General features: G+C 53.9%; 1 protein-coding gene across 1 annotated transcript; it reads left to right on the plus strand.

Moving 5' to 3' along the window:
• The first annotated feature begins 960 nt into the window (after window positions 1–960).
• Window positions 961–19076, plus strand: GAMT (guanidinoacetate N-methyltransferase). Its single transcript, XM_086946668.1, has 6 exons — window positions 961–1278; window positions 14891–15036; window positions 16685–16748; window positions 17521–17588; window positions 18448–18558; window positions 18665–19076. Exons 1-6 carry the CDS (start codon window positions 1092–1094, stop codon window positions 18803–18805), a joined length of 717 nt encoding a protein of 238 aa, XP_086802794.1. The 5' UTR covers window positions 961–1091; the 3' UTR covers window positions 18806–19076.
• Window positions 19077–24651: the final 5575 nt, after the last annotated feature.

The raw sequence follows: 24651 nt of genomic DNA on the forward strand, positions 1-24651 counted from the left end.
AACTGCTGCCAGCCTGGCCCCTGCACACCAAACAAGAGGCCCTCTGGCCACCACCCTCAGTGTACATTGTGACAGTGAGACTTCATGACCATTCAATCCTTGCCCCCTCGGCTGAGACTACCAACATGTGTCAGTGTTCTCGTCACTCAGACATTTGCAACGGTACTTGACACACGCCATATCCTCACTCTCGAACACACAATGTTGTGTTATGGTATAATGCAGACTCAGTGGCTTTGTGAAGGCGTGTTGTGTGAGCCCCTGTGTTCCACAAGGTGGACTGGGCAGCTGAGCCTGGTGCAAGGTTTCCAATTCTTCCTTCTACAACTCCCACGCCCTCCAGCTCTTCTGGCACTGGCCCTTTCCCACGCCTCCACCCCCACCCCCCTTTCAGCCTTTCTTTTACATTTACTGCAGTATTATACCTCTACTTGTACTTTGTACGCTTTTGTAACCTGTACACGTCACTTTTTCCTCCTGTAATGCACCGTTTGCTACCTCTTGTATTTTGTTTGCTCACAATTGTCATGTTTGCCTCATGTAACTTAATGTTTGCTTTTGTAATTTGTTCACTTGTAATGTTCTCCTTATGTATCAGTCCTGTTCCTATTGTGAAGCGCTCTGACACCTTCGGGTAAAGTCCGCGCTATATAAAAACGCATTAATAAATAAATAAATAAATAAATAAGCCCATCCCCCTGGCCCATGGTCCCCTCCCTCACAGCGGCCCTCTCCACCCCCTTATCAAGGCCTGCTCTCCACCCCTGGCCCTCCTCCTCATGCTCCTCGTGACCCCCACCCCCTCCCCCCCCTCTCCACTCTGCACTCCCCCTCTCTTATCAAGTCCGGCTCTGCATCCCTGCCCTCCAGGACACTTTCCTCTCTCCACCCCCTGCATCTTTTGTCACTCCCCCTCTCTTATCCAGCCCAGCTCCCCACCCCTACCTCTTCCTTCACTCCCCCTCTCTTACTTCCCAAGCCCTGCTCTCCACCCCTGGCCCTCCTCCTCCGGCTCTCCATGACCCCCCCTTCCTCCTCTATAAAGCGCCGCTCTCGCCCCAGGCGCCCTCTCTGCCTCTCTCAGCTCCACCATGAGCGCGCCTGACGCCGCCCCGGCCCCCATCTTCTCCTCGGGGGAGGACTGTAAGGGCAGCTGGAGGGAGGCGGACGCCGGCTATGACCAGACGGACGAGCACCTGCGCATCCTGGGCAAGCCCGTGATGGAGAGGTGGGAGACCCCCTACATGCACAGCCTGGCGGGGGCCGCGGCCAGCCGAGGTAAGACCCTGCACGTGCCGAGCCCCCACCCCATGGACTGAAAGAGACCACCCTACACAGGGGGGGGGGGGGGGGGTGTCTACATTCAGAGAGACCCCACCCCTGGACAGAAAGAGACCACCCTACACAGTAGGCTCCACATGCATAGAGACCCCAATCCATGGACCGAGAGAGACAGCCATACACAGAGGGGGTCTACATGCAGCGAGCCCCCCACCCTGGACAGAGTGAATAGGCTGTGGTTCACCTGTGGCAGTTGTTGCCCTGTGGCTGTTTCCCTGTGAGTGGACTGTGGGTCTCCTGAGGCTGTTGTTGCCCTGTGAGTGGACGGTGGGTCACCTGTGGTTGTTGTTGCCCTGTGAGTGGACTGAGGGTCTCCTGTGGTTGTTGTTGCTCTGTGGGTCTCCTGTGGTTGTTGTTGCTCTGTGGGTCTCCTGTGGTTGTTGTTGCTCTGTGGGTCTCCTGTGGTTGTTGTTGCTCTGTGGGTCTCCTGTGGTTGTTGTTGCCCTGTGGGTCTCCTGTGGTTGTTGTTGCCCTGTGGGTCTCCTGTGGTTGTTGTTGCCCTGTGGGTCTCCTGTGGTTGTTGTTGCTCTGTGAGTGGACTGGGGGCCTCCTGTGTCTGTTGTTGCCCTGTGAGTGGGCTGTGGGTCTCCTGTGGCTGTTGTTGCCCTGTGAGTGGTCTGTGGGTCACCTGTGGCTGTTGTTGCCCTGTGAGTGGTCGGTGGGTCACCTGTGGCTGTTGTTGCCCTGTGAGTGGTCGGTGGGTCACCTGTGGCTGTTGTTGCCCTGTGAGTGGACTGGGGGTCTCCTGTGGTGGCTGTTGTTGCCCTGTGAGTGGACTGGGGGTCTCCTGTGGTGGCTGTTGTTGCCCTGTGAGTGGACTGGGGGTCTCCTGTGGTTGTTGTTGTTGCCCTGTGAGTGGACTGGGGGTCTCCTGTGGTTGTTGTTGTTGCCCTGTGAGTGGACTGGGGGTCTCCTGTGGTTGTTGTTGTTGCCCTGTGAGTGGACTGGGGGTCTCCTGTGGTTGTTGTTGTTGCTCTGTGAGTGGACTGGGGGTCTCCTGTGTCTGTTGTTGCCCTGTGAGTGGCCTGTGTCTGTTGTTGCCCTGTGAGTGGGCTGTGGGTCTCCTGTGTCTGTTGTTGCCCTGTGGGTGGTCTGTGGGTCACCTGTGGGCTGTTGTTGCCCTGTGGGCTGTTGTTGCCCTGTGGGCTGTTGTTGCCCTGTGGGTGGCCTGTGGCTGTTGCCCTGGGTGGCCCGTGGCTGCTGTTGCCCTGCGAGTGGACTGTGGGTCACCTGTGGTTGTTGTTGCCCTGTGAGTGGGTTGTGGGTCACCTGTAGCTGTTGTTGCCCAGTGAACGGGCTGTGCGTCACCTTTGACTGCAGGTTTCTTGTGAGTGGCCTTTGGTTGTTGTTGCTCTGTGAGTGGACTGTGGGTTGGGGGAGTGGTGAGAGGTTGGGGGAGTGGTGAGAGGTTGGGGGAGTGGTGAGAGGTTGGGGGAGTGGTGAGAGGTTGGGGGAGTGGTGAGAGGTTGGGGGAGTGGTGAGAGGTTGGGGGAGTGGTGAGAGGTTGGGGGAGTGGTGAGAGGTTGGGGGAGTGGTGAGAGGTTGGGGGAGTGGTGAGAGGTTGGGGGAGTGGTGAGAGGTTGGGGGAGTGGTGAGAGGTTGGGGGAGTGGTGAGAGGTTGGGGGAGTGGTGAGAGGTTGGGGGAGTGGTGAGAGGTTGGGGAAGTGGTGAGAGGTGAGAAGTTGGGGGGAGTGGTGAGAAGTGGGGGGGAGTGGTGAGAAGTTGGGGGGGAGTGGTGAGAAGTTGGGGGGGGGAGTGGTGAGAAGTTGGGGGGGGAGTGGTGAGAAGTTGGGGGGGGGAGTGGTGAGAAGTTGGGGGGGAGTGGTGAGAAGTTGGGGGGGGAGTGGTGAGAGGTTGGGGGGGGAGTGGTGAGAGGTTGGGGGGGGAGTGGTGAGAGGTTGGGGGGGGGAGTGGTGAGAGGTTGGGGGGGGAGTGGTGAGTGGTGAGAGGTTGGGGGGAGTGGTGAGAGGCTGGGGTTGTGGGGGGGGGTGGTGAGAGGCTGGGGTTGTGGGGGGGGGGGGGAGTGGTGAGAGGCTGGGGTTGTGGGGGTGTGGTGAAGGCTAGAGCGGTTTTAGCAGGGACCGTCTGTCCGCAGGGTGGGTCTGTGGTGTGGAGGGGCTGGTCAGTTGGGGCGGGGGGGGGGGGACCCCTCTGGGTCTCTCCTCAGCTCTTCAATCAGGCCCCGGGGGAAACACGTGGCCTCTTGGTAGCGGCGCCTGGAGGGGGCTGCCCCATAACTGAAGCCATAATCCCTGCTTCCTAATGTAACTTGACGAGGACCAGTGACCCCAAGCCCGTCCCAGCCTCCTGGGGGGCTCTGGGCTTGGAAAGGGGGGTGCAAGGTCTCTCGGCCGGGTGCGGGGGAGGGGCAGGTGCAGGTGGCTGCTCTAAAGAGAAGGGCTATGTTTGGGGGGTATCATCTCTAAAGAGGGGCTCTGTGCGTGGAGTGGGGGTGTCGGCATGGGGTGTCTGGGGCAGGGACTAGTCCTGAGGAGGAGGCTCCAGCTTTGGAGGTGGGGGCTGCGGGGGGAAGGGGGAGGGGGCTGCCTGAAGGCAGCAGGTGGGAGCGCCGAGGAGCCCCCCGCAGCTGTGCCCGGCCTGGAATAGCTCTGGGGCAGCTGCCGAGCCTGCGGGCCTGCCATGGGTCCGAGGAGACCCCACCCACTTACAAAGATAGTGGGGCATTTGCCACAGGAGCCCCCAGTAAAATAGCTAAATATGAACTATAAGGCACTCCTGTACACAGGGCATTCATTCCCCTATCCAACAGACAGATCTCCCAGAGTTCACCCTTCAGATCTACCCCTCCCCCTGCCTGGCTCTCGGCTGCAGCCTCGTGGAGGAGACTCCAGAAGGCGCTGACGCCGTCTACAGTGGCGACGAGCCCTCCTGCCACACTCTGGCCACAGACCAGGCCTCGCCTTTCACACCCTGACCCTCAAGCACGTAAAGGTCAACAACTGGAGAATATTTGCTTGTTTTATGGCTTGCAGGAGGCTGGACTCGGCTGGCACCCAGGACTGACCATGCAACTGCCGGAGGCAGCCATGTGGGAAGGAGGCAGTGGACTTTAGTTTGTGCACGCCGTGCTCTGCTTTGGGTGAAAACATGAAGTCATTGTACTGGGGCAAGGGGGCGACTCAGCCAACCGTGGCCAGCGCTCCACGAGGCGTGGCTCAGCCCCAACCGTGGCCAGCGCTCCACGAGGCGTGGCTCAGCCCCAACCGTGGCCAGCGCTCCACGAGGCGTGGCTCAGCCCCAACCGTGGCCAGCGGTCCACGAGGCGTGGCTCAGCCCCAACCGTGGCCAGCGGTCCACGAGGCGTGGCTCAGCCCCAACCGTGGCCAGCGGTCCACGAGGCGTGGCTCAGCCCCAACCGTGGCCAGCGGTCCACGAGGCTCGGCTCAGCCCCAACCGTGGCCAGCGGTCCCTGAGGCGTGGTCAGCCCTAACCAAGGCCAGCAGTCCCTGAGGCTCGGCTCAGCCCCAACCGTGGCCAGCGGTCCCTGAGGCTCGGCTCAGCCCCAACCGTGGCCAGCGGTCCACGAGGCTCGGCTCAGCCCCAACCGTGGCCAGCGGTCCCTGAGGCGTGGCTCAGCCCTAACCAAGGCCAGCGGTCCCTGAGGCTCGGCTCAGCCCCAGCCTCGGCCGGACTGGGTGAGACACAAAGTGCCCTGGTGGGCCCAGACCCACACAGGAGCATCCATGTCCTGGGAGCACACGCCTGCACCCTCCAGGCCCACCCTAAAGAGCACCAAGGGCATGCATGGCCCTTTGGGAATACGACTGATGGGTTCCAATGGTGCTTGGGCAGACCTAGGGGAGAACCCCTGCTGCTGCCACATTCATGGACCTAGAGAGAGACTTTATTTTGGCCTCGCAAGTCCCTAAAAGCACAGATAAAACTTTTAACATTCAGTACAACTGATCATTATAAAAAGTTCTTATATATACATAAAGATATGGAAACATAGATATTGTTAAAAAAAGATTAAAGGAGCTGATAGGCGCCAAGTATCTCAAGCATACCGTACAAAATTAATGTATATTAAAATGAAAGAGGAATACAGAGTCCCAAGTAGTACTGGGCGCATGGAGTGGGTAGTTTAGACTTGGGCTTTCTTTAGAACCGCACCGCGAGCACACCACATTGAAAACAGGTAGGGGGAAACTGAGTAAACGATTGGCATGCCAGTGTCATATTTGAGGATCCCATAAGCCTGTAGGCATTGAGGGGTTCCAAGATTCCTACAAAGCTGTCGTAGCCGACGAGCTCTTATTGCCCTGTAGGTGGGGCAGATAAACAGCACTTGCAAATCAGTCTCCATACAGTTTTTGCATGACGGGCAGTCTTTCGTAGAACTCCCTCCCCATTTATAAGTAACAAGACATACAGGAAGTACACCATACCTCAATTGCATATAGTTTCTTAGCAAGGGAAGGCCGTGTATCATCTATACAAAAGGGGATGATGGACGGAATGTTTGAGCAAATCAAACGCTCTACCCCAGTCAACTGATCTGGTTTAATCCATCACCATTCTTTAGTTCACTCAGCCACCCCAGTCCAGACATGGCCATATGCAAATAAGTCTGACCTTGTGCCCCACTTTGCCTCTGGATTCAAGCAAGCCGGGCTGAAGACGGCTGGAATGCCAGAAACCGGTCTTCGGAAGCTTGTTTCCTGTCCAGGGAAGGCATGGCTTGGCAGTTCGGGCTGGACTGTTCCCATGAGGCACAGGGTCAGACTGATTTGCATAAGGCCATGTCTGAACTGGGGTGGCAGAGTGGGCTAAAGAATGGGGATGGATTAAACCCAGATCTGTTGACTGGGGGTGAGTGTTTGATTGGTTCAGATGCTCCGTCCATCACCACCCCCTTTTGTACCGCTGTGTATCTTCTATGCTAGATTCTAAGATGTATTGCAGTTTGATTTCTAAGATGGATGATGGAAGTGTGCCTGTCCTGGGGCCTCTCAACAATACATGGAGGTGATGGTCTTTAAAGTTTTTTATCAAGACTTTTCTTGGTGTGGCCAAGGAGCTCTCTTCCGGGCTAACCCATAGATCACCCTTTCCAATGGATAAGAAGGAATTCTTGATAAAGGGGAGCCAAGGTATTTTGCTAGCTCCCCTGAGGATTACCACCTCTCTTAATAACTTCCTGTACAATGGTAATTCTGGAGTGCTCCATAGGCGATGCCATTAGAGAAGAGGTCTAAGCGTGACCTCCAAAGACATTGGGCTAACAACCAAATCCACTGGAGCGGGGTTAGAGGGGTTCTACTGTAAAGTCCCATCAACTGTCTAAGAAAAGAATGTTCAATCCTAGCAAGTTGTTCGAACCACCTGTGGCCCCACAGCTCCTCTCTATACAGTGTCGCCCCTCTGGCTTGCACCTTGTACATTTCAAACACCGGCCCCAGCTTCTTGTGTGCACACTTCCTCTGCTGTTTAGCAAGACCCCCTGGTGTTTGCGTCCGCTTTAGAGAGGCCTCCTTAATTTGGTCTCCCCAGTCCATTTTCTCATTAAGTGATGATCCCAAATATTCACATTGTGAGACTCTCTCTAAAAATTCCCCTGCTAGTTGTGGATTAGGTCTTTTCGAATGCCCTGCATTAAACACCATATTTTTTGTTTTCTGGATGCTAATTTCCAGGCCCCTCTTCATGCAAAATAGATGGAAGATATCCAAGACCCTTTGAATACCCATTGGTGATTTTGATAGCAGGAGAACGTCGTCTGCAAACATCAAGGCAGATACCTAGTGCCCCGCTAACTTAGGAGCGTCTAGATCCCCTCCCGCTGCCAAAGCGCCTATTAAGCCTTCATTAAAAATGCAGAAGAGGGTAGGGGCTAGCACACCGCTGTCTCGCACCTCTTGCTATGGGTATACGGTCAGTAAGGTCTCCATTCTTCCCATATCTGATTTGATCATAGTTGTTCACATGCAATCTTTTCAGCATCGGGCGCCCTCAAATCAGATAGGATAGCCCAAAGTTTTTCTCTGGAAACTAAATCAAAGGCTGCTTTTAGGTCCACAAAGATCATGTAGAGGCTGCCACCCTCCATGGACCTAGGGCAGAGCTGGGGGACAGGACCTGTGCAGCTGCCAGATGCAAGGACCTAGGGCAGAGCTGGGGGAGAACCCGTGCAGCTGCCAGATGCAAAGACCTAGGGCAGAGCTGGGGGAGAACCCGTGCAGCTGCCAGATTCATGAACCTAGGGCAGAGCTGGGGGAGAACCCGTGCTGACTGGGGGACAGAACCCGTGCAGCTGCCAGAAGCAAGGACCTAGGGCAGAGCTGGGGGAGAACCCGTGCTACTGCCAGATGCAAGGACCTAGGGTAGAGCTGGAGGGAGAACCCGTGCAGCTGCCAGATGCAAGGACCTAGGGCAGAGCTGGGGGAGAACCCGTGCAGCTGCCAGATGCAAGGACCTAGGGCAGAGCTGGGGGAGAACCCGTGCAGCTGCCAGATGCAAAGACCTAGGGCAGAGCTGGGGGAGAACCTGTGCAGCTGCCAGATTCATGAACCTAGGGCAGAGCTGGGGGAGAACCCGTGCTGACTGGGGGACAGAACCCGTGCAGCTGCCAGAAGCAAGGACCTAGGGCAGAGCTGGGGGAGAACCCGTGCAGCTGCCAGATGCAAGGACCTAGGGCAGAGCTGGGGGAGAACCCGTGCAGCTGCCAGATGCAAGGACCTAGGGCAGAGCTGGGGGAGAACCCGTGCAGCTGCCAGATGCAAGGACCTAGGGCAGAGCCGGGGGAGAACCCGTGCAGCTGCCAGAAGCAAGGACCTAGGGCAGAGCTGGGGGAGAACCCGTGCAGCTGCCAGATGCAAGGACCTAGGGCAGAGCTGGAGGGAGAACCCGTGCAGCTGCCAGATGCAAGTACCTAGGGCAGAGCTGGGGGAGAACCCGTGCAGCTGCCAGATGCAAGGACCTAGGGCAGAGCTGGGGGAGAACCCGTGCAGCTGCCAGAAGCAAGGACCTAGGGCAGAGCTGGGGGAGAACCCGTGCAGCTGCCAGATGCAAGGACCTAGGGCAGAGCTGGAGGGAGAACCCGTGCAGCTGCCAGATGCAAGGACCTAGGGCAGAGCTGGGGGAGAACCCGTGCAGCTGCCAGATGCAAGGACCTAGGGCAGAGCTGGAGGGTGAACCCGTGCAGCTGCCAGATGCAAGGACCTAGGGCAGAGCTGGGGGAGAACCCGTGCAGCTGCCAGATGCAAGGACCTAGGGCAGAGCTGGGGGGAGAACCTGTGCTGACTGGGGGACAGAACCCGTGCAGCTGCCAGATTCATGGACCTAGGGCAGAGCTGGGGGAGAACCTGTGCTGACTGGGGGACAGAACCCGTGCTGCTGCCAGATTCATGGACCTAGGGCAGAGCTGGGGGAGAACCTGTGCTGACTGGGGGACAGAACCCGTGCAGCTGCCAGATTCATGGACCTAGGGCAGAGCTGGGGGAGAACCTGTGCTGACTGGGGGACAGAACCCGTGCTGCTGCCAGATTCATGGACCTAGGGCAGAGCTGGAGGGAGAACCCGTGCTGCTGCCAGATGCAAGGGCCTAGGGCAGAGATGGGAGAGAACCTTTGCTGCTGTTATATCCATGGACACAGCAGAGCTCAATCAATCAATCATATAATTTGTAAAGCGCACTACATACCCGCAAGGGTTTCAAGGCGCTGAGGGGTGCGGAGGAAGGAGGTGCTGTTGCTACTGGTCGAACATGCAGGTCTTGAGTTGTCTCCTGAAGGTTAGAAGGTCTTCGGTTTGTCGTAGGATGAGGGGGAGGGTGTTCCAGGTCTTGGTGGCGCGGTGGGAGAAGGATTTGCCTCCGGCTGTGGTTCTGCGGATGCGTGGGATGGTAGCCAGGGCGAGGTCTGTGGAGTGGAGATTCCTGTTGGGTACATAGGAGAGTAGACTGTTGAGATAGGCTGGGCAGGTCTTGTGGAGTGCCTTGTGTGCATGGATCAGGAGCTTGAAGGAGATTCTTCTGTCAACAGGGAGCCAGTGCAGGTTCCTCTTCCTCAGGTGGGGGGTGATGTGGTCGCGGCGTGGGACGTGACGTGAGGCATTCTGGATTCTTTGCAGTCTGTTGATGAGCTTGGTCGGAGCTCCGGCGTAGAGGGCGTTTCCGTAGTAGTCTGCTGCTGACTAGGGCCTGGGTGACTGTTTTCCTTGTGTCTGTTGGGGTCCATCTGTAGATTTTTGCGAAGCATCCGGAGGGTGTTGAAGCATGTGGAGGAGACAGCGCTGACTTGTTTGGTCCTGGTGAGTTTCGAGTAGAGGATGACTCCCACGCTGAGGGGTTGGGCCCGAGGATGAGGATCTCTGTCTCTGTCTGTGTTCAGTTTAAGGTGACTATCCTCCATCCAGTCTTTATTCCCTGGTGTAGGTTGGATTTGGCAGTGAGGGGGTCCTTGGTGAGGGAGAGGATCAGTTGTGTGTCATCGGCGTAGGAGATTATGTTGAGGTCGTGATGTCGGGCGATGTGTGCGAGATGCGCCATGTAGACGTTGAACAGCGTCTGGCTGAGGGAGGATCCCTGTGGGATGCCGCAGATTATCTCGGAGGCTTCGGATTGGAACTGGGGGAGGCGGACGCTCTGGGTTCTGCCGGAGAGGAAGGAGGAGGTCCAGTCCAGGGCCTTGTCCCGGATCCCAGCGTCATGGAGTCATGTGCAATGGCACAGTATCGAAGGTGGTGGAGAGGTCCAGGAGGATGAGGGCTGCCATCTCGCCGGTGTCCAGTAGCTTCCTGATGTCGTCTGTGGCGGCGATGAGGGCGGTCTCTGTGCTGTGGTTGCTGCAGAAACCTGACTCGGAGGGGTCCAGAATGCTGTTGTCTTCGAGGTAGCGGGTAAGTTGGATGTTGACTATCTTCTCGATTATCTTAGCTGGGAACGGAAGCAGGGAGATGGTCCGGATGTGTTTCAGTTCACTCTGGTCCGCCTTGGGTTTCTTCAGTAGTGTTGATCTCGGCGTGTTTCCAGCTTTCAGGGAAGATCGCGGTCTCGAAGGAGAGGTTGATGATGTGTCGTAGGTGGGGTGCGATGGAGCTGCCGGCTTTGTTGAAGATGTGGTGTGGGAAAGGGTCAGACGGCGAGCCGGAGTGGATTGTGCCCATGGTCTTGATTGTGTCTTCGATGCTCACGTTGGCCCAGGTTGTCGGGGAGTCGTTGTCTGTGGGGTGAGGTTGTTCCGGCGTGTTGGGTCTTGTTAGGGACATCCGGGGGTTGAAGATATTGTGGATGTCGGCGATCTTGCGGTCGAAGGAGGCGAGGAAATCGCACAGGGCTTGCGACGGTGGGATGTTGATGGTGTTGGAGCTGGGGTTGGAGAGTTCCTTCACGACCTTGAAGAGCTCCTTATTGTTGTGTGCGTTGTTGTTGAGGCGGTCTTTGAAGGAGGTTCTCTTGGCGGTCCTGATAAGGTGGTGGTGGTTGTGGATGGCGTCTTTGTGGGCTGTGCGGCGACTTCTTGCTGAGACGTATGTTCTCCAACTTCCGACAGGTGCGCTTTGACGCTAGGAGTTCCGGGGTGAACCAGTTGGCTCTCTTGTTGGTGACTTTGAGGGTTGTTTTTTTCAGCGGGGCTAAGGTGTTGGAGCAGTCGTCCATCCATCGTCTGAGGGTGCATGCACCCTCGTCTGGGTTGGAGCGGTTGGTCGGTGGGTTGAGTGCGAGGTTTGTCTGTAGTTCTACTTCAGTGATTTTGCCCCAGCAGCGACGGGGGATCTGTAGGGTGCGGTGAGGTGCGACAGGTTTCCGGAAGGTGAAGTGGATGCAGTGGTGGTCGGTCCAGGTGGGTTCGGAGATGTGGCTGAAGGAAACGTGTGGGCTAGAGGAGAAGATGGAGTCGAGCGTGTGTCCGGCGATGTGGGTTGGCGATGTGACGAGCTGTTCCAGTCCGAGGTTGGCGAGACTGTCTATCAGGGTGGCAGAGTTGCTGTCTTTGTTGTTCTCCAGGTGGAAGTTCAGGTCTCCGAGGAGGATGTAGTTGGTGAAGGTCCGTGCGTGCTGAAGTAGGCGATGGCATCGCAGAATTGCGGTCGGGGTCCGGGGGGTCTGTAGATGAGGGTGCCTCTTAGTGTGGTCTTGGGGTCCGTGTGGATCTGGAAGTGCATGTCTTCGGCGGTGTAAATGTGTAAATGTATTGGCATTTATATAGCGCACTACTTACCCGTAGGGTCCCAAGGCGCTTCGACCGCTGCGAAACCCTTCCTGGCTTCCCTGAGAGATGGTCCCTTAATGGGTATCTCCAGGGTGAGACCAGGCATCCCCGGTGGTCTGGTGGGGCCGTTAGTGAAGATGAGGCAAGCTAATGCCCAGAGCTGCCGAGTGTGATCGCTGATCAGAGTGGGCACCGAGGCGAGAGAATTATCGAGTTCGCTGACCCTGGTCCAGAAACCTGCCGCGCCGGGAATCGAACCCTGGTCCCGGGCCGTCCTCTGCTCTCGGGTCTGCCGCCTCTAACCAGTGAGCCACACTACTTCACTGAGTGTCGTCGGTGTTTTGTTGAGACCCTGATGGTTTTCCTGTGGACGATGGCGATTCCTTCTCTAACTCTGTTGGTGCGGTCTCTGCAGGCGATCTTATATCCGTCGGGGATGGCTATGGCGATGTCTAGGGAGGAGGCTTTGTTTATCCAGGTCTCGGTCAGGAAGGTGACGTCTGGAGATGCGATATCGAGTAGGTCCCAGAGCTCTACAGCATGTTTGCGTGCGGAGCGGGTGTTGATCAGGATGCATCGGAGCTGGTTGTGTTTTGTCGTTGCGGGTGTCTCTGCGTCTTCGATGCAGGAGAAGCAGCAGTTCTGGCAGGACAAGGGGCCGTGGGAGCGCTTCGGGGTGGCTCTGCAGCAGGCGGGGGTTTGTCCTGGGTTGAGAGCGATGAGGGTGCATGTGTCGTATCGGAGGCGGTCTTAATGGAGGGTGCATGTGTCGTATCGGAGGCGGTCTTAATGGCTGGCGCGGACGGTCGCAGACAGGCTTGCCTTAGGCGCAGCTGCCGCCATTTTAAGGGGAGCTGGGAGGGAGGAGCAGCTGGGAGGCAGGGGTCAGCGAGTGGGCGCGGGCGGCGGGCCGCAGGGGCAGCAGCGGCGGGAAAGAGCTCAGTGGGCAGGGGGGGCAAGCCATGGGCAAAGGGCACAAAGCGCTGGTGGAGCTGCAGCAGGGGGGCGCGACCTACCTGGAAGGTCAAGGGTCAAGAGCTGGGGGAGAACCTGTGCTGCTGCCAGATTCATGCAAAACACACAAGATGATGGACGGAATGTTGCACTATGGCAAAACATTCACCCCCAGTCACAGATCTGGGTTTAATCCATCGTTATTTTGCTTACCAAGCCACCCCAGTTCAGACATTGGCCATATGCAAATCAGTCTTGACCCTGTGCCTCATGGGAGCAATGCAGCCCGAACTGCCAAGCCATGTCTTTCCTGGACTAGAATCAAGCATCCTAGGACCGGTTTCTGGCTATCGGCAGTCTTCAGCCAGGATAGCTTGACTCCAGTGGCCTAGTGAGCATGGGACCCACGTCTGGGCATACCCTTCCCACATAGGGTGAACTGCAACAAACAAGATGGACGGAATGTTGCACATTGACAAAACATTCACAGATCTGGGTTTAATCCATCATTATTTTACTCACCAAGCCACCCCAGTTCAGACATGGCCATATGCATATCCCTTGAGGCACAGGGTCAAGTCTGATTTGCATATGGCCATGTCTGAACAGGGGTGGTGTGGAGTGCAAAAAAACGATGGATTTAGGCCCAGATCGCTGTACTGGGGTGAATGTACGACATTGTTCTGCATTCTGTCCATCAATTGTTGTTTTTGCATTTGTCACCCCGAGTGGGACAGGTATGCTCAGACGCGAGTCCCATGCTCTCCACACCACTGGAGTCAAGCTATCCTGGCTAAAGACGGGTGATAGCCAGAAACCGGTCCTAGGATGCTTGATTCCGGTTCAGGGAAGACATGGCTTGGCAGTTCGGGCTGGACTGTTCCCATGAGGCACAGGGTCAAGACTGATTTGCATATGGCCATGTCTGAACTGGGGTGGTGTGGAGTGCAAAAAAAAACCATGGATTTAGGCCCAGAACTCTGTACTGGGTGAATGTATGACATTGTTCTGCATTCTGTCCAACTGTTTTTGCCAGATTCATGGACACAGCAGAGCTAGGGAGAGAGCCCATGCTGCTGGCAGATCCACTGCAGAGCTGGGGGGAACCTGTGCTGCTACCAGCTTCCTGGACTTAGGGCAGAGCTGGGGACAGAACCCGTGCTGCTGTCAGATCCACGGACACGGCAGAGCTGGGGAGAACTCATGTTGCTGCCAAATTCATAGACACAGTAGAGCTGGGGGGAGAAACTGTGCTGCTGCCAGAATAATGGACCTGGTAGAGCTGGGAGAGAACCCGTGCTGACTGGGGGACAGAACCCGTGCTGCTGCCAGATTCATGGACCTAGGGCAGAGCTGGGGGAGAACCCGTGCTGACTGGGGGACAGAACCCGTGCTGCTGCCAGATACATGGACCTAGGGCAGAGCTGGTGGAGAGAACCTGTGTTGTGCTTTAAATTTGGTTTATGTCAAGGAGAGACACAAATGCTCTCCACTACGTGGTGCTGAAAGACCACGAAACCAAAACCTTCAGGGAGACTTGACACCCATCCAAATCTGCTTCTAGCAGCACATTTTCCATACCCTGCAAAGAATAGCACATGCATGAGCAGGGATCGTACAATGACCTGAAACAGGCCTCAAAGAAACTCTCCACACCTGGTGCGACACGTCTACTTAGAATGGCACAGATGACCGGGAAGAAACTTTAAACTTGTAGAAAAGCAGCTTGCAGGCAAGTCAGAACTACAGACCTAGTGACTGCTTGTTTGACATGGGTCACAGGTGCAGCAGCTTCAGAGGGACCAGTGGTGTGGGGTGCTCTTGTTACCCTAATGATGACTGTATTTTGGGGCCCTCAACAGAAGGCATTGGGGGCCCCTGGTACCTTAGTATGCTACTGGTTAGTCTAATAAACCCCAAACCCTCAAAACAATGTGGCCACACAGTGACGCTCACACAGTTTTGCCTACTTGCTTTCATGCTGGAGGAACATGGGCAGGAGCAGAGGGGCCCCCCTCACTTCTAGGGCCCGAGAGGCTGGCTATCTAGGACTGCTGGTCGTTCAGCCATGTTCTCCATGTGGATCTGTTAACACATCTCCGAAGCTTATAGTTTGTGGCCCCAGCATTCTTCTTATAAACCTTCAGATTCAGCCAGCCCCAGGGATGCCTGGCATTACCTACAGTGGACAGTGAGCTATAACTCTTGTAAGTTATTTTCTAAGTCTTTGAGCCATAATGATCTAACTAATAATGTACCACAAGCATTATTGGTAGCTCGGGGTGACTTTCACAGCTTATAAATCGCTGTTGTTTTTTTTTTTAATAGTGGGAGACCCCTGCGATGGACTGTGGGCCAAGTATATCTCGTGCTGCCAGACCCCGCCTCCATCTTTAATGGTAATGCTGTTTCTTCTCTTGCAGGCGGCCGCGTGCTGGAGATCGGTTTTGGCATGGCCATTGCTGCCACCAAAGTGGAGGAGTTTCCAATCGAGGAGCACTGGATCATCGAGTGCAACGATGGGGTCTTCCAGCGGCTCGAGGAGTGGGCCAAGAAACAGACCCACAAGGTACTGCCCACCTACTTATATTATTTAATCTGTGAAGCTTCATATGGTTTTCTGTTGGAAACTTTTCCCACCGCATTGACCTTTCCTTTGATCGATCAGAGTGCATAGTGAGCAGCGGGCTTGCCAGTTGTGTCCTAGCTAGACAGAAGTGATGATTCTCCAGGAGTTGTGTGGTGTGTGGTGTACATGGAACTGCCCCGAGTACCTTGGGGGGCACTTACCCAGGCATGTGGTAAATGAATCTTGCAGAGGTTGTAATGGAGCCTCCTGGGCAGGTGCCTTCACTAAGGTCTTGGCGGAACGGTGTACCCTAAATCTTCACCAACCGGCTGCTTACCTTGAGGTCCTGAGCCAGGAGTTATCACAGTTGGTCTGTCTGGCTATACGCATGGAAGAGCGCACCTTGATAGGTGCGGTGACTTGCACCACAAGCTGCAGCTGGCTTTGCCCTCAGCCTGGGCAACTCTGGCGCTTAGGAGCTTCCTGCACTAGTTTGTGCCCAATTGTTTTTCTCTTGTTGTTGGTTTTTGTTTGAGGGATGGAAGATCAGGCCTTTGATCAGGAGGGATGAGGGTTGCATTAATGCAGCATCCAGAACATCTACAAAACCCGGGAGGGGCAGAGGGGGAAATTGGTCCAGCATGTGTCTTCTCTACGTAAAACTAAATAATTGCGCTTTTCCAAAGGAATCTCGAGAGACCAGCCAGTGTTAAGGTACTGGACCTGGTCATCAGCTGTGTGTTTTTTTTGGATTTATTTGTTTTATTTTTTAAAGCACAAGCCCTCACCCACCAATAGATACTCAAACGGACTAGGGATCGTCTAGACGTTCATTTTATTCTTGTCTCTGTCAAAGATTAAAAACACAATGTGCATATCTCAGGAAAAATCGGTTTCCTTGATCCCTAAACCAACTTTACGCATAGGGCAACTCTAGTCCATTTTAGCAGTAATTTGATACCAATTTACACAAAATCTTGAATGCACAAGTCTGCACATTTGGATTACACAAAGAGATATGATAGAAAAAGATCTCCGGCAAAGAGCCCCCAACGAGAGGGCCCGTTGGGTATTGCAACGCCGGCCCAACGAGGAGCACAGCCCGATGAAGAATCATGCCAGCATTGGTGGGTGAAGGCGTGTGATCCTAAAAGGAACTGCCCCCGATGGCCAGCATGGGTCCGTACCTTTACCTTGACACCAGTCCTTTCTTTTTTGGTATCAACAAGACCTATTGTTTGAATAAGAACCAGGGACAGCTTGGGGTTAACGCTCTGTCTCCTACACTGGCAGCCACAGGTTGCTCCAAAGACGTTAGTTTGAGGATTTGGGAGCCTCCGCTGGCAGCGTTAGTAACCAGTTAACTGGGATAGGATTTGTGTATGAACTAAAGGAATTGTGAACCGAACAGCGGTGGAGTCGTTTGTAAGAGGGTAGTCTGTAGGAGGGCTGCAGACCTCTTTGGCTGCATTTCTAAATAGATCGTGTAAAGGGGCTCGAAACTTTTAGATTTTACTCCCTTTTTTTTCTCAGGAGTGGTGAGGAAGGCTTATTTGCTTCATACCTCCTTCCTTTTCTGGTGTTCCTCTCAGCTGTCCATCCCATAGTACTCTAACACCCGTGAACACTGACTTGTCTCTCTCCACAGATCGTCCCCTTGAAGGGCCTGTGGGAGGACGTTGTTCCTACGCTGCCTGATGGACACTTTGATGGTAAGTTGTGGAGTCTGAGCCATGCTCTATGCTGCCTAACCTGCCTGCACCCATGCTGAAGGGGATGATGTGGTAATACTCTCCTGAGTAGCGGAACTATTTATCTTGAGCCCACAGGATTCAACAGAGCCCTGTCCCTCTTGCACGAACTTACCAGGAAAGTCTTGCGCACAAATTTACCAAGAAAGTATCCTGTCTCTACAAGTTGCCTTTCAGCTGTGTACTGGTATCGTGCTTTGCCTGGGAACTCAGTCCTTTGCATGGAAGACTTTGCTTCAAAGGGTGGGAAGGGGAAGCAGCCAGTTGCCTGGTTTGTTAATCTCATTTCAGGGCTCTTGCTGGTCTTTGGTGCCAGTGGGAAGGCGGGTTTGTTCATTCTGAACCTCTACTAGAGAGGTGACCAGAAGGTTTGGTGACACCTGGGCGTTGTTGCACAAACACCTCTGTAGCTTTTGGCCCACAGTAATAAGACGGCTCATGTTAATCTGTAGTAACTGATGGGCAGCCAGGAGTCTGGCACTGGTAGCGTTGAGGAGAGGCCGCAGTCCTCCTCGCTGCATTCCAGAAGTTGTAATCTTGGGTCGGTCCAGTTTAACCAATAGGATCACCAGAAAACTGATCTGGAAACACAGACTGGCTACTTAGTTTTGTCTACATGATCTGATGACAGCCACAAATGCAAGATTAAGGGAACGTTGTCTGTCCCTCAGATCGCAAGCATGTACTTCTTGGTGGCCACTGAGGAAATGCTCTGATGTGTTTTTCTTCACAGGCATCCTGTACGACACGTACCCGCTGTCCGCAGAGACCTGGCACACTCACCAGTTCAACTTCATCAAGGTTGGTGTTTTATCTTGTGTACCTTCTGATCTTTGTATCCTTGTCAGCACATTTGTCGTCCCACACTTCAGTGCTGTCTACACCACAAGGCAGCCTGAACCACTCCAAGGGCAATTCTCTGCTCCCCACTCTACACTTATGAAAACATTACTCATCCGTGCCTCCCTCTGGAACACTCTGCTCCCTGCCCCTCATTCACAAATACACTACCTGCCCCTGCAATCATCTGCTCTTAACCCCACACTTGTAACCACTACCCACCCATGTAACCCTCCGCTGCTCACTCACAAATACACTGCCGACCCCTGCAGTTTTCTGCTCTTAACCCCAAACTTGGGAAAACACCACCCACCCATGCTGGCCTCTGCACCACTCTGCTGCACCCACTTGTTACTGAAGCACTCCCTCCCCACCACCATCCCACCCTTGTGAACTCATACTTTCCATGCCATGTCTGCAGCACCCACTGGAAAGTCAAACATAACTGGCAAGATTCTGAAGGCCTTCATGGCTCCAATATCTGGCATGGCAGGCTCCTGACCCTGAAATGTTTAACCCTTTCACGCTTCTATTTGGCACACTTAACTATTTCGCCACCATTGTACCTGGCTTGTGATTTTATTAAAATTATTTAACTGAGAAATAGTGTTTTTTTGTTGTTATGTTTTAACTTCTATTCCTGCGAATTAGGTGCAGGGTTACTATAGAAAGCCACATTTATGCTTCAAACTAGTTTCAGGCAAAATCTCCCTGTGTCTGACCCACCTCCCTCATGGTTCCCCTTTGCCTATAAAACAAGCTCCTGGGTCTTCTCTCCTTGCTAGCCGTCTGATTGATTTTTTTTTTTCCCTCTCCTCAGGGACATGCTCATCGACTGTTAAAACCTGGCGGAGTCCTCACCTACTGCAACCTGACCTCGTGGGGGGAGCTGCTAAAAACAAAATACACCGACATCGAGAAGATGTTTCAGGTTTGTTGAGGGAGCTGGGTGGAGAAGGAAGGCCTTGCACTCTTACGTGAGGCTTCTATGCTTGTCAACTACATGAAGTCTGACACCTGTCCCTTCCTCTTCTCAGGAGACGCAGGTCCCACAGCTGCTGGAGGCAGGCTTCAAGGCGGAGGATATCAGCACTAAATTGATGGATCTTCTACCTCCCAAGGAGTGCGAGTACTATGCCTTTCCCAAAATGATCACCCCCACAATCCACAAGCGTTAAGTCCTATCCCCAGAGGTGTGGCAGGTCCGGACGATGCCTCTCTCTGCTCCTGGAAACACTCCTACAACGCTACCCTCTACCTCTAATAATATATATTTTTTGTGACCACTTGATTGGACAATGAACTCTCCTGGACAAAGACTGCTCTGGCGAGTTGTAGATAGAGAAACTAATTTTCATACCAAGCCCTTTATGCGCCAGATGCTCACTCTCTCCTGCTACCAGAAGAACAAACCGAATAACGATTAAAATACATTTTAGAGCGCTCTCATTTCTGACTTGTTTCTGGATTTGCAGACTGCGTTGGAGTCGGTTTGGGATCCATTGGGCCCAAAACGCCAGGTTTGTATCCATCAAACTACTGACCACTAACTCGTTCCTTTGCCGCTAGGGCTGACTTCTGCAGACATCTCCCCAGCAAGAGGGCGGGTGTCTGTGTCTCCTATGATGCACCTGTATCCATCTACTCCTAAGTGTCCTTGCAGGGGTAGCAGCAGCACTGAGTGCCAGAGATCAAGCAGGATGACTCCTGTAACCGACTCCCTCCCCTGCATTCACCCCACATCGCTCTTCTAGCATGATACTTCATGCGGAGTCTCCTTTCCGAAGCCCTCAGACTTGCTCCCTCATAGGCTTGGATTTGAGTGCCTGATGGCTGCTTTTCTTCTGACTGTCCTTAAATTGAACTGGTTGTTTATTTCATTTTGTGTTGGTGCCCGTGCAGTGCGTTGCCTTTACTGATATGTACGAGTCTGCCGCAAGCGAGGCTCGGTGGCATTATTAGGGTGAATATTCAGTGGTGTTTGGGGCTCGGGGCCTAGTAAACTTCATGCTCCAGACTCGGTGGTGTGTCCTGTTTAGAGGGCAGCACCTTATCCATAAACCACCTCAACTGGAGCCATGACTTTGCTGGGTTTGTTTTCCTGGTAAGAGGCCATTTCTCTGGATCAAGGAGACATGCAAAGTGTTGCATTGTGCTGCTGTCGCAAACTGTTGGTCCTCCAGAAGTGCGGCTCAACTGGGCACTGCCCGGTCTGGTAACTCTTCAAGGATGGAAAAGGCATGAGCAGTGGGTGTATGATGGCCAGACTTGGGTGGAGATGTGATCGATGGAAGCCAATATAGGAACAACGCAATCATGACTAATATATACAGCTAGGAAGCAGCAGCGGGTGATTGAGGAGGTGGTCATGTGGCTAGCGATGCCAGCCCAGATTCCTGCGGTCCACCCTCCAGGTCAGTGCGGCTCTCGAAGGGCTCTTTGCAGAGGCTTGTTCGGGTCCAAAACACAGAAATTTACCTTTTCCCACTGGAAGACCAGGGCAAAAATAGAAACTAGACGGAGCTTCCCAATTGAGGCACGTGATGTAGAGCATTCACCAGCCCTTGCAATAAAATCAAGATTTCACAAATGTTATCGCTAAGGACCTCTGAAGGATTGTAGAGGGCCTCAGGGTCACCCACGAGCTGCGACCGGGCATTCAACGATGCACATGTGAAACACAAACCTTGTTTTGTAAGAATGAAGATAGATGCCTTCAGGAAATTTGCAGCCATCCTTTTGAGATGGAATGACCAAGCAAATTAGAAGTAACCGATTTCACCCTCGCTGCTTGTTCTGCTGAATCCCTCTTTGCGCGTGAATGTAGGTGGCGGTGTCTGAACCAACCGGCTTTGAGCTTGAGCAGTGGAGTTAAACCATAAAGGCCACTTTCAGCTCATGTATTTCTGACCTACATGAAGCAGCTGTGGAGCAAGCCCTCATCTGTCTTTGGACTGATCAGCATCTGTGGTATTTGAAAGTGGCCGACCACCTCGCAGTGGACGCTCGTGATGCGTGGCACTGTGCAGGCTTCTTGGCAATCGGTGCCTTCCTGCTGCCAGATCCACAGATGTGGAGCATGGGTCCGTGGGCTGCCTTGATGCAAGCTGCCTTTAATGCTGTGGGACTCTGGCTCTGACTGTTGGCCAATATACTCTCTTGAACGAAAGGCTTCGTTCCACGGCCGCAGTTCAGCCTGGCCTCCAAGAGACCGAGTCCTGAAGGCGACATCGAAGCAAACCTTCAAGGAGTCGTGGCCAGAATGGGCTGCCCGTTATCTGGCTTCCTCGGGGGAGCCGGCGTTCATTCAGGTAAGGTGAAGCGGAGGATGTTCTGTTGCTGCTGCAGAAAGGTAGTCCCTCGGGCTGGTCTTGGTGAAAGCGTGTGATGGGTGGTGCCTTGTATTGAAGTAGAGGTCGTTTTGAGGCTTCACATGCACACAATGAAGTGTGCATAGATTTTGAATAAGACGAAAGTCTCAATCCGTTTTCCTTGCAGGGAAGTAGTGTGAGCAATGTCCGTTCCCTCTTTCCAAAGGCCTGCTCTATTGCTCATAAAAACTGGAGCCTCTATGTCTTCGATAGCTTTTTTGCAATCATATATTGTCCCTCAAATAGTGGCTTAAACCCTGCAGGATCCCCATTTGTGCAATAAAGACCTCCTTCGGTCCAGACCACTGCCAAACCGAGGCCACCTAGGACGTCCAGCCCTGTGGTCGGTCTAGTAGCCTGATCCTTGTCTGTGCAATACGTTCCAGGAAGGACAAACTCTATGAACGACTAGTACGCCAGCTCTCCCACCTATTGGTTCTCGGTACAATCGTGGGCTCTACACGTATCTTTAGTGAGAAGGAGCAGTGAGTGTTGTGGGCAGGATGTCATCGCCACTGACCGCTCAGCTCACTCATTCACCACCGAGTGCAGCTGGAGTGTGAAGAGAGTTCACCTTTATCGCTCTGCGGCAGCAGAGCTATCCCTAGCCCTGTGCTACCAGTCGGCGATGATCCGTCTACCAGCAGCTCTAATGCATCGACATAGCCAGAGTGCCGGCCAGAATAATGCGCTCTGGTTGGAACGCACAATCCTAAGATCTGTTGCTGCCCTCAAACTCCGAGGGAAGGGCACAATGTCCCCTCCACGCACCCACGGTCCACATCAGGCTGCCCATGAGATCCTCAAGATGCTGTGACCCTCTGAACAAACCACAGTGCCAGAGAATGACCGACTTTGACTCGCCAAGATGACAGACTAGGAACAGAGATCCCAACCTTGCAGCTGTACGAGCAGACACTGATCCCTGTACACACCACCAGGGTCAGCATAGCTGTGCGTCATACACACAAGGTCTCTTCAGAACTGACGCAGACAGACTGACAATGATTAGAGAAGGATCAAATGCCCTGAACATCCCATTAGAAATGGGGTTTCTGGTGGGCTTGGGTATGGGCCTACATAATATAGAAGAACCGCAAATATGTCAAGATAAAATAAACGAGAAAGAGTGGAGTACATGAAATAAAGCTCATTGAACGTGGATGAAAGTGTGGTACCCTTGTATTGGATAACGGCCCAAGCTGTGCGTCTTTGAGTGTTACTTCGCTGTGTTGTGTTTACAGTGCGTGATCCGAGGGCAGATTGTGCTTCCAGGCTGCACGCATAAGTGAAAGAATTAAAAAATGATTTCAAGAGAAATGTTTGGAAGAAACTGGTGTGCACTTGACCACTTTTTTGTAAGCCAGGGAGACCCCAGCACTCGAGTCAGGGAAAGCAAGAAAAACCTCTGCTCACCCTCCGGTAGCTTGGTTGAGCAGGCCATCTTATCATAAGGGGCAATGCATAAAGCATGTGTACAACACACACGCAGTAACACAAACAATACACCACAAAAAAACAGACCACTTTAGAAAGAGGGAATATTTATCTGCATAAAATAAGGCCAAAACAACAAACCCAATAAGCAGCTCCAGGGAACCTTTACAAGAGTAACTGTAAAAGCCATGCTTAGAACCTCATTATTTAGTTCCAATAGTTGTTGCTGCCGTAGTGAATGAACAGACCGTTCGGTGTTACTGCAAGATTGTCCGATGGGCCCTGGCTTGGCCTGGGCCAAGATTGACTGATGGGCCCTGTGTCGCCCTGGCTCCCTGGCACAAGATTGACCGATGGGCCCTGGCTGGGCCGCCCTGGGTCAAGATTGACTGGTGGGCCCTGGCTTGGCCGCCCTGGGTCAAGATTGTCCGATGGGCCCTGGCTTGGCCTGGGCCGCCCTGGGCCAAGATTGACTGATGGGCCCTGTGTCGCCCTGGCTCCCTGGCACAAGATTGACCGATGGTCCCTGGCTGGGCCGCCCTGGGTCAAGATTGTCCGATGGGCCCTGGCTTGGCCGCCCTGGGTCAAGATTGTCCGATGGGCCCTGGCTTGGCCTGGGCCGCCCTGGCAGCCATGTCAATGCAAGGGGCTGTACCGAGGTTTCCCTTGGCTCAGCAGTTATGAAAGTGAGCAAACCGGCGGTGATTTCACTCGCCACACAGCATTGAATTCGGCTTGTATATAGCGCAACGGGTATCCTGGCGCTCAGACTTGAATAGATCAACCTAGACACAGACCGGGTCAGCAGTGGGGGCAGGCTTAAGGATCAGTCCTGGGAAAGAGCCAGGTTTTCAGGCTCTTTCTGAACTCGGTCGTCACATTTCCCCTTCTGGGGGAGGGGGCCGTGCCGGAAAGGGATTTTCCTCAATGAACTAACGCTTCTTAGGCCGATAGATGGAGACTCTGACCGGGGTGCTGGTCCCAAGTCTGGCGGAGCTCACAGCGCGGATCGTAGCCCGGAGCGAGAGACCCCCGGCGCGTGTAAACCAAGAGGCCGGATTAGGATTCAAATCAGCACAGAGCCTGTTGCGGTCAGGCAGCACTGAAAATGCAGATCTTGGTATGGCGAGGTCGCTGATGTCCTCGAGACCTCTGAGAGAACAGGGGGCAAGCCAGCCAACCCTCGGAGTCACTCTGGGGCTTCATCCTTGATCCTGCAGCCGGCAGAGGTGCGCTGGAAGCAGGGGAGCAGTTCATTGGAGCTGGCCCGCACAGCAGAGCGGCAATCCTGCAGCACAGCAGCGCATTCCGGGTCGAGTAGTGCACTCATTCGGTAGGGCCGGACCCCTGAAACCTGCACTCCAAACCACCTTTGATGTAGGGGTGTCTTCCAAAGAGCCTTCTGAAGTGCACAGGGATCACTTAAAGCGGCTCCAGACTGCCAGTAGGAGGTAAATCAGCCCTTTGAGTGGGAGCAGGACGCTACCTATGCAGATGTGTGAATCATCTCTCCCTGCCCAGGAAGACCCGGTATGCAGCTGTAACCTGTGACGCACCCAGCCCTCCCTGGGTTATGGCTGTCTAGAGTATATGCACAAACTGTACCGGTCACCCTGGCCTGGCGTGGATTGGAGACAGGCTGCATGGGTTCAGGATCTGTAAAACTTCAAAGTACATATCCTGCCTCTAAGTTACACAACACCCTGCCCTTAGGGTCACTTAGTGATGATTTATGTTTAATTAAGAGGAGCTTTAAGGCTCGGCAAGGTTTTAAATGCCAAGTGTACGTGCAGTAAACACACACAGGCCATTCAATGGCAGGCCTGAGACCGGTTCGAGAGGCTACTAGTGTGGGTGGCACAGCAGGTGCTGCAGGCCCAATATAAGCATTTGGTGTACAGGCCCTGTGTGACAAGGGTAAACCAATTTACAAGGGTCTTACAGGTAAACTAAATCTGACAAACCAGTATATACCAATGTCTCCATGTTTAGGGGAGAAGCACATGCACTTGTTAGCAGTGGTAAAGTGCTCAGAGTCCTAAAGCCAACAAAAAGATACAGCAGAAAGGGGGGGGCGGTGAGGGGCACAAGCCAAAACCCACCCTAAGGATGACCGGTGTAACATCCCCTAAACATCTCTATCTCACACAAGTTCAAGCGGCAGGTTGCAATGATTTCCCCCACAGCTTCGTAACACAACTGCAAAGATAAATCAA

The sequence above is a fragment of the Lissotriton vulgaris genome, chromosome 12, assembly GCF_964263255.1.
Source record: "Lissotriton vulgaris chromosome 12, aLisVul1.2, whole genome shotgun sequence".
Classification (NCBI taxonomy): Eukaryota; Metazoa; Chordata; class Amphibia; order Caudata; family Salamandridae; genus Lissotriton; species Lissotriton vulgaris.

Excerpts from the sequence above, each read along its gene's own strand:
- GAMT (XM_086946668.1), top strand. The coding sequence starts at position 1,092 with ATGAGCGCGCCTGACGCCGCCCCGGCCCCCATCTTCTCCTCGGGGGAG. Across the intron at positions 17,589-18,447 it reads ACCAGTTCAACTTCATCAAG|GGACATGCTCATCGACTGTT; the intron begins GTTGGTGTTTTA and ends CCCTCTCCTCAG. Across the intron at positions 18,559-18,664 it reads ACATCGAGAAGATGTTTCAG|GAGACGCAGGTCCCACAGCT; the intron begins GTTTGTTGAGGG and ends TCCTCTTCTCAG.